This window comes from Artemia franciscana, chromosome 17 (genome assembly GCF_032884065.1).
Source record: "Artemia franciscana chromosome 17, ASM3288406v1, whole genome shotgun sequence".
NCBI classification, from domain to species: domain Eukaryota; kingdom Metazoa; phylum Arthropoda; class Branchiopoda; order Anostraca; family Artemiidae; genus Artemia; species Artemia franciscana.
In genome coordinates this window covers 5,532,927-5,542,863 of record NC_088879.1, presented here as the reverse complement: position 1 = coordinate 5,542,863, position 9,937 = coordinate 5,532,927, and the positions used below count along the sequence as shown (strand labels likewise).

Below are 9,937 nucleotides of genomic sequence, written 5' to 3'. Positions count from 1 at the left end.
AAACGCAGACTTTTGCATCACTGTGACAAACAGCCAAAATTAATTAACAGCTAAAATTAGCTTTTCGATCAGCTCCATGACTTTGGTTATGATTTTTTTTTTAATTAGAACAACCGATGCGATTTGTTATATGAGTTGAAATTATTCAACGTATCTGACATTGCAGCGAAACGGATGGTTTTGCGTTGTTTGTCACACAATTTGTGTCATTTGTCGCATGTCGCAGGATTTTGTTCAAAATCGCAGCAGTGGGAACCAGGGGTTGGACGACAGTATTATATAGGTTTTGGTTGTTAGCTACATCTACTTTTTTCAGCTGAAATGGGGAGAATTACAAATTATTTAAGTGCTTTTATTGCTAAGTATTAAGATAATTACTAATTACTGAGTTCTAAATTAAGTATTAAGAACTTATTTAGTACTAAAGCAGTATTAAATTAGTGGTCAATTAGTGCTTACATAGTAATAAATTAATACTATTTAAGTACTAAAATAGCCCCGTGTTCGGTTAGGCCTATTGCAATAATTAATTTTAATTTTTATGCTATACACGCATGGGGTTTTGACAAAATCCTTTAAGGATTAATTTAGGTATTAAATTATTAAGCAAATTTTCATGAAAATTGCTTTCTCACGCCAAAACTTTTCAGTCCCACGGTGCTCAAATTTTGGTTCAACTTTCTTCCTTTTAAGTTTTAAGTCAATTTTGTCGCACGAAAGTGACTCACAATTTAGCTCATTGGCTGAGTGCCGTGAGTTCATTTTAAATCATTTCAATTAAAACAGAAATAAAATTGTTGTTCTTGAAACTTCCATGGCGATCCTTATAGTTTTTTTCATTTGACTCAACAAGCTTTTTTTTTAAAAGAGAGTGATTCATAATTTGATGATTTAAAATGAAATCCCTCCGTGGAAATTTTCTTCCGTCTTTTGTAGTGCCCACGATTCGGAAACGTACCTGATCACTCTCTTCACTGTAGTCCCCGAAGCTGCGCCGAAAGTCGGCGGCCCGCCGCCGAAAATAAATCAACGGGCCACCGCCAAAAACATGTCGGCGCGCCGGCCCGCCGCCGTGAGATTCGGCGGTGGTGGTCCGTCGATGAATAACTGTCGCCGATTTTTATTTAGTCCTATATAGCTTATCCAAGTGAGTACAGCTGCAACTACGGACGTTCTATTGTCTGTGCCATCTGTGGGCGATTTTACGCTGAATTTAGCGATTAGTCACTGCCAAACGTTCGATGTTAGCTCCACATCGTGTGAACAAGCTCATTTTTATACGTGATAATTACAAGGTAGTCAAAGCTTTCAAAGGAATAATTTAAGCTTTTGCACTCAGCTATAATGGATCTTTTTTTTTGTTTTCTTTGTTATTATTATATACATTCAGTATTAAAGGGTATTTGGTATTTGAACACGGATTCCAAACTCTCAATCTTATGAATAGTCCTACACTAATATTTTCTAGTCTACCGCTTGCTGAGTTAAGCGTAAATCTCACGATCTAGAAACCTCCGCTAGTTTTTGCAAAGTCAGGTCGTAAGGTAAATATTGTAGATCTAAGTAGCCTATGCATAAACACTGCCTGAACACTCGGACAAGATATTATATAACTAGGTAACGATTAAAGAAAGAGAATTCAGGGCTTATAATTATTGTGAAAAACGTTAAGAATTTCTATAACGATAGTATTAAAATTTTAAAGAAAATTAAAAAAGTTACTGAAAAATGCCTTAAAAATTGCTAAAACGCCGAAAAATAGGTGGCACGCCGCCGATAGTTTTTTGGCGGCACGCCGCCAAAAAATTTTTCAGCGCGCTGGCGGCGCGCCACCGCAGACATAAATTCTCTCCGCCACCGCCGAATTTCGATTCGGTGCGGCTTCGGGGACTACTTCACTGTAGCTGCCATTATTCTAATCTTGTTGCGCAAACTTATGCTCTTATTTTCCCGGACTTTTTTCAACTATGAAAAAATACTTCGGGCCTCAGCTATTGTACTTTTAACACTTTTTCTGCACCGACCATCTTTACTAATAATACTACCTAGGTAAGTGTAAATCTTCACGTGATCGATCTTGTTTTTATCCAACATCATCTCTTCAGCTTCACTTATTCCTACTCTTAGCGATTTAGTCTTCTTAACATTAATTTTCAATCCTGCTCTTACACCTTAAACTCGCAAAACCTCTAAATAGCCATTATTTTGCTAATAATTTCATCTAGGTTGCTTAAATCATCAGTATCATCACTGTCAATCTGTCTTAAACTAAAACCGCGCGTGTGAACTATCCTAAAACGCCAGCTACAGCGGGTTTCTCGTGTTTAAATTGACAAGTTAAATGACGACTTAATCATAAATTTATAAAGTTTACGAGTAAATTTAATTTCTCTATCTTTTATATACGTTATATATCTCTATGATAAAATGTTAAGTGATTATTAGCCCTTTATTAAATTCGGTGTCTTTATACGAACAACACTGTGCTTAGAAATGAATGTTGCCGTCTGTTTTCTCTCGACTAACTTTTTTAAATATTTTACTATAATCGGCAATACTGTCAATAAAAAAAAACTGAGATTTGAAAAATTACAAAAGCAATGAATTTTAGTCATGGAAGACTTCTAAGATTAGTTAAAGAGACAGAGTACTGGGTAAGAAAATTCAAAGCAGAAGAATAATAAAAAATTTGCTACCATCAAAATTTTTAATAGCCTAACTAAGGAGAATTCTTGAAGCTAGCTACAAGGGTCAAGTTTTACTGTAGCCTAGGGTTACCTAGTGAAAGGTGGATAATTATTTAGGAAAAATAAAGGATCAATGCATTAGAACCTTCACTCAATTTTATCTCCACATTTAATAATGGTGTCCAGGTATGCAAATGTTCCAAACCTGTCTGTTGTAGAACTCAACAAAATTCTAAAAACTGCCCACAGTTTAGCTGCACAACTTGTGATTTGACAACTTTTCTTTCATAACAAATGCATAAACACTGCCTGAACACTTGGACAAGATATTATATAACTAGGTACTAACAAAAGGTCATAACAAAAATCAGATCAGGACAGTTTTGTTAAGAAAAAAATCACTATGATAATTCATTGCACTCCCTAGCATTTTGTGCCCCTAGGCCTCAGTCTAGTGGGTACATCAGTAAATCCAGGCCTGCCTAGCCCTCCTGATTTAGCTGTAGGGTAGCCTAGGTCTATATACAAAACTAGACTAGAAGAAAATAACATTGTAATGAAATTCTGGTAAATATATACATCTTCACATAATTAATTACCTTGATTACCTTAATTTGCACTTTGGAGCAAATTAGTTGCAAGAACTGTGATGCTCCATAATTGATGATGGCAATAGATCTGGTTGCTGTGCTAAGGTCAAGTGACAAACCATAGGGACTAGAGAGTGCTGGAGAGATGCAATTCAAGCCCACTCGGTAATGGTGATCACATGGTAGGTATGGTTCAAGGACCATTCTCCAGTGATTTAGAGTTGGCACCACCACACAACAGCAACTTTGGATAGAGTGTGTGAGATGGTTGGGTATGACAAGCTGCATCATCCTCCAAGCTAACTCTCTATTGTCTTCCATGACTGTTATGGTAGTGAGGGCTGGGAGGGGTTTTCCCACTGGAATGTGGGAAACTGGCAGTGGAATTAAGCTAGTATAACAGAAAAACCTATCCAATTTTAGTACTTAGGCCTATTTCTGTAGCAAATTATATTTTATGTCCTTAAAGGAGCCCTAAAGGTATCTTATTTTTATTACCATGTAAAAAAGCTATGAACTGTAGAAATGGGCTTATATAGTTGTTGAAAGCATGCCATTAGACCTTGGTCAGCTTATTCAAATTATTAGGCAAGTTTAATTAATTATTCAAAAGTAATATAGCCTACTATAAAGGCACCTATTTATAGCAACATAATTCCAAAAAAGTTTGACATATAAATACTTAGAAAGATTTTAAAATAAAGAATGTAATTGTACTTCTGTTTTTATAGCACTTGGTAATTACCAAGTGACATATAGCTATCACAATTTCTGTCCATCTATCTATTGGTCCTGGTTTCACTAGTTCAGGCACTTCCAGATAAGCTAGGATGATGAAAGTTGGCAGGCATATCAGGGACCAGACCAGACTAAATTAGGAATAGTCTCTTCCTCAATTTGACCATCTGGGGGGGGGGATCAAGGAAACAAGATAGTTGAGAAGAATTTTGTTTGCTGACAAGACAAATGATTGTTGTTCTTAGGTGTGGCCTGCTGGTCCAGTGGTAGGATTCTCACTTAGGGTGCAAGAGGTCTCAGGTTTGAATCCTAGACCACCCCAATTTTTACATGAAGAAGATCCAAAATTAGATACATGATCTATATAGCAATTGCTAAAAGTTGGCAGGCATATCAGGGACCAGACTATATTAAATTAGAAATAGTTGCTTCCCCAATTCAACCATCTGGAGGAGAGTAGAAGGACAGCTAATTTGGATAAAATAGAAAAAATGAAGTTTTTTTAACTTATGAACAGGTGATTGGATCTTAGTGAAATTTGATATTTAGAAGGACCTTGTGTCTCAGAGATCTTATTTTAAATCCCAACTGGATCTGGTGATATTGGGGGGAGTTAGAGGGGGAAACTGGAAATCTTGGAAAATGTTTAGGGTGGAGATATTGGGATGAAACTTGGTGGGAAGAATAAGCACAAGCCCTAGATACACGATTGACATAATCAGGCTGGATCCACTCTCTTTGGGGGAGTTGGAGGGGGAATTCCAGTGCTTTAGTAATTTCAGTGCTTCTGGATGTGCTAAGATGATGAAAATTGGTAGACTTGTCAGGGACTTGCACAAATTCTCCTGATAACAGTTGCTTCCTGATTTGAGCATCTGGGAGGGGGGCTGGAGGGAGAGGAAATTGTGATAAATGAGGTTTGTTTATTTCATGAATGGGTGATCAGATCCTAATGAAACTTGATATATAGAAAGATGTCATGTCTTAGATGCTCCATTTTCAATTCAGATCAGATCTGGGGATAATGGGGGGTAGAGGGGGAAATAGAAATCTTGGAAAATGCTTAGATTGGGATGAAACTTGATGGGAAGAATAAGCACAAGTTCTAGATAAATTATTGACATAACCAGACCTGATTTCTTTAGGGGAGTTGGGGGATTTCTAGTGCTTTGGCAGGTTATCAATTTTCTTTACATAAAGTTTATTCAAAATATTTATTGACACAATTTGTTGGTCAATTGTGGAAAATTTGCCACTTTTGGGATTAAATATGTATTTAGATGTAGAGGAATAGCAACTGCTAATCCAGTTTTATTTGAAATCAAACTTTCAATAAATTTGCCAGCTTTATTTGCTGGCTTATCCCCCCACAAAAGGCTATGGGTATCAAAATCTCCACAAATAATTATGTTTTTTAGTACATGTATTGGATGCCAGTGGTATCCCATGAGGTACTGTTCATTTTGTGTACATTTGCATAAATAGTGTACATTTGCATAAATGCCATTTCCCAAACCAACTTTGGCCTGTTTGCAGACAATACAAAGCTCCTGGGAGAAGCTAGTGCATCATCACAAATCCAAAGCGACTTGATGCCCTGACAGAGAAGCTCAAAGAATGGCAACTTTCACCAAATGTAGCAAAATGCTCTGTTATCAATCTTGGGTGCCAAAATCCAAAGTACTCATACAAAATGAAAGGTATTGACCTGCCTAAATCTACTTGTGAAAAGGACCTAGGTGTAATTCTGAGCTTGGACCTCAAACCAGAAAAGAATATCAGCCTGGTTGTGCATAAAGCATCAAATACTCTCTGGTTATTCACTCACTCCCTACAATACCTTGACATTCACTCAAAGATCTCAGCAAACACAAGCTACATCAAGCCACAACTTGAATATGCCACTGTCATCTGGTCGCCATATCTCATAAAGGATATTGACAGAATAGAATGAGTCCAGAAACACTTTGTAAAAGGACTTCAAGGATTCAGAAACCTTCCATATGACAAAGCTCTAAGAAGGCTCACTCTCCATAAACTTGAGACAAGAAGAACGATCTTAGACTTAAAAACCCTCTTCAAGATAGCTCATGAGAATTTTGAGAACATAAAAGACAAGCTTGTTCAAATAACTCCCCAAAGCAACACAAGATCACACAGTCTGCAAGTGGAGCCTATGAAGATGGAAATCGCAAGATCTAATTCTTGCCATCATTTGTTCATACCCCAGGTCATCAGGATCTGGAACAAACTACCATTCCCAGTTGAAAAGATGAAATCACTGGAAGCCTTCTCCAATATCCAAAACATAAACATACCATATCTCAAGACTTTAAACATAGGATGACTTTAAATGGCAATTGTGCTGCAGTCAATCCACTCTTTGCCCTACCATAACATTTTTCTTTTAAAAAGGTGTCAGTTATGTGGAAATTTTGTATTGAGAGGTGTGAGGAATAAAATTATTTATTATTTATTTATTTAACTGAAGAAATCCATGGCATCTGCAGTTTGGCCATTATGTAAGTTTTGGTATTATTCAGCCAAACATTAATTTCAATTGAATCAACATCATTTAAAAAAATCTGGAAAGTTAATGCCACAAAATTTGACATTATTATTTATTATTAAAGCTACACTACCTCCTTTTTGCTCTGATGACCTGATGACTACCCTTTCTTAGGCTAGTATATCCTGGAGACTTTATTTGTTGGTTTTTGGTCCAATGGGTTTCCTGAAGGCATGCAATATCAATGAATTATTATTCATAAAAGATATTAGTTCATTGAACTTATTTTCAGAAAGTGATCTTACATTCCACTCAAGTATTGAGATGTGCTGCTTTGGTGCTTTAATTTTCATATGACTGTGTGTCTGTGTTTAGGTTTGCTAGGAGTAAAGTGAGATCTTTTTTTTGCTTGAATAAGCATAGGATTGGGTAGGTAGATGTTTGCCAATTCATTTATGATTTTTGCTCTCTGTGGCTGTTGTATGTTTGTGGACTGAACTGCACTAGAGTTTAGTATGAAGAGGCATATATTAGGTGTTAGCTTGTTTGGTTGTTCATCCAGCTTGTCATTAATTAGGAAATTAATTCCTGGTATTGGTTCTGATTCATTTCTGCTTGTAGAGAGCCTTGATGACTCTCTTCAATAGGAATATTGAACCCTTTGAGTAGGGTGGGGTTCTCTGTGTGTGAAAGTATTGTGTGGTTTCATAAAGGGTTTAGTTTGGTGTGGTTGTGCTATGTTTGCTTCCAGAGCTCCAGATGGGTAAGGTATAGCTTTCTCTGTTGCTATTTAGAGTGTTAGTGCTTGTTTTTATGTGCAGGGCATAGTGTTTTGCTGGAAGAATCATGGGGGTCTTTTCAGTTTAAACATGTAGGCTGATCATTTTTACAATTTGCCATTCCTTTGGGATGGGAACTCTTACATTTACTTCAGGTTTGTAAGATTTCACTACATTTGTTTGTTGTGTGTCCTATTTTTATATGTTTTTGGCACTGGATTGGTTTTGGCTTATAGGACTTGTGAGGTTTCGTTTGTCCAAAGAGGAATATCTGGCCTGGGATGTTGTTTTTTTTCTCTAAGTGTGAATAAGAAAGACTTGCTTGACTTTTGACCATTAGCATCTGGTTTGTCCATTTGGTTGGCATCTACAAGTTGGTTTGGGTTACCAGTTCTGTCAGAGAGCCCTTCCTTTAGCTCTTGAACAGGTATTTCTGGAGGGATGTTAGACAGAACTATTTTAGTTGGGTAGTGGTTTGGGGTCCATAGAGCAGACTTTATTGGGATGTTAAGAATGGTTTTTAAGTTCAGTAGTATCACTGCTGATTTGTAATTGTGGAAAGCTATAAGCAAAGATCCATCCATCACAGTTAATGTTTAAAGAAAAAATAGATTTTAACAATTATAAAATTGCAATCCTTATTAGTTATTTTTAAATTTTTAAGCATATTCTGAGATCTTGTGAAGCAGGAGTTGGAGCAAGGGGAGGGAATTATTTTTGAGAGAGGAGTTTTTTTCTCTTTTTAGTGCTCCCAGAAATGACCTCTTGAAAGTCATTTTCATTTTCATCATGGATAGTGACAAAGGCCCCCACCTGCACCATTGCATTATCTATTGAATTTGACCCGTTATTTAAGCTTTGAGATAGTGACATTGTCCAGCCAAGATGGAGCACATGTGGAACATTTTTGGTAGTATTTGGGTTAGGGTACAGGGGAACTTTTTTGGGGGTGTTCTATGCGATTCCTATTGGAATAAGCTTTAATACTAACAGAAGGAAATTATAATACCAGACTGTCTGCACTATTGCTAAGGGAGAACTTCACCATCCACAAAAAAACGCCACAGTGTAGCCCAGAAGATGATTTGGTGCATGATTGGTTGGGTTGACTGTTGTCTGTGTTGCATATGGTGGTTTGTATCAACCCAAAAGTCTTGTTCTTCTTCTATTTAAAAAAAACACCTGAATCCTAAATGGGCTCCTTTTGGCTTCCAAATGTACTTTTTACAAATTTTTCACATTTTCACAACCATAGAACAAAAAAAAATACTTAATACAACTGCAGTTACAGTCAAATAAATAATACAGTTTTTGATTGACTTGTGGAAAGTCCATCTACTCAAGCTGCCTGTTCCCAGCAGTTTAAGGCCTACAGGCAGGCTGATATTGATGTGGCTCTTCCTGCTTGCTCAAACTCTCATCTGCACAAGTTTACCTAAAAAATATAATAAATCTCTCAAAGTACATCTATATTTATTAACACAACAAATGCCTCTTTGTAAGACTTCTTTTCAATGGAAGCTGATAAAGGAAATGGTTCTTAACTCATAAAAGGGGTACCGTAGCTTCAAATTTCAAATCAAATGATCCCCATCTGAATTTTATGCAACCACCAATTCCATTAAAATCTTATATGCTCCCAGGGCATGACTTACAACCCTATCCCCAGGGCACTGCGGGATGTGTCAATCCTAGTAGCATTGTTACATGTTCTTTGGACTATTTTGAGCAAAATCGACATCTCACAATTTGAATCAGATTCATTTGGTGAAAAGAGGGGCAGTAAGGGGAGGGGCTAGCTGCCCTCTATCACTGCTGACTCTTAAAATGGAACTAGAACTTCCAATTTTCGATTAAACGAGCCTCCTTTAATGTTTATACAATCATCCCTTCCATAAAAGTCTCAAAATGTCCCCAGGCCATAACTTACAACCCTTGCCCCCAGGCTATGGGGATTTCTTTCAACCCCTAAAGCCTTGTTATATGATATTTGGACTATTTTAAGTAAAATGGGTATCTCAAAATTTTTATTAGATGCATTCTGGGAAATACAACTTGTGTGTGTGTGTGGGGGGGGGGTAGCTACCCTTTGATCACTTTGACTCTTAAAAAAAGCACTAGAGCTTCTGATTACCAATCCAATGAGCCCCCTCTGAAGTTTATATGACCACACTTTTTATCGGCAGCGCAATAGCGCTACCTAAGTAAAGAGTGATGTGGGCGCAATGTTTTATTTTTTTTGTTTGTTTTCACAGTTTGTGGTAACGAACTGTAGTAAGGAGCGACCCGGCTCAATAGTAACCAAAACTCTAAAAAATGGAATTTTGATACCAAAAGCTACATCAAATGAATCGCATTTTAATGCTGATTTTAAATATATAAGTTTCATCAAGTTTAGTCTTACGCATCAAAAGTTACGAGCCTGAGAAAATTTGCCCTATTTTAGAAAATAGGGGGAAACATCCCCTAAAATTCACACAATCTTAACGAAAATCACACCGTCAGATTCAGCATATCAGAGAACTCTATTGTAGAAGTTTCAAACTCCTATCTACAAAAACGTGGAATTTTATGTTTTTTGCCAGAAGGCAGATCATGGATGCGTGTTTATTTGTTTGTTTGTTTGTTTGTTGT

General features: G+C 36.8%; 1 protein-coding gene across 1 annotated transcript in view; it reads left to right on the top strand.

Annotated features, from left to right (window-relative positions):
- The first annotated feature begins 2,543 nt into the window (after positions 1-2,543).
- The window catches only part of LOC136037732 (lipoamide acyltransferase component of branched-chain alpha-keto acid dehydrogenase complex, mitochondrial-like), a 60,153-nt gene continuing 52,759 nt past the window's right edge, over positions 2,544-9,937 (top strand). Inside the window, exon 1 of the mRNA XM_065720507.1 lies at positions 2,544-2,654. Coding sequence (XP_065576579.1) covers positions 2,601-2,654 — 54 coding nt within the window. The 5' untranslated portion in view covers positions 2,544-2,600. The remainder of the gene's footprint in view (positions 2,655-9,937) is intronic.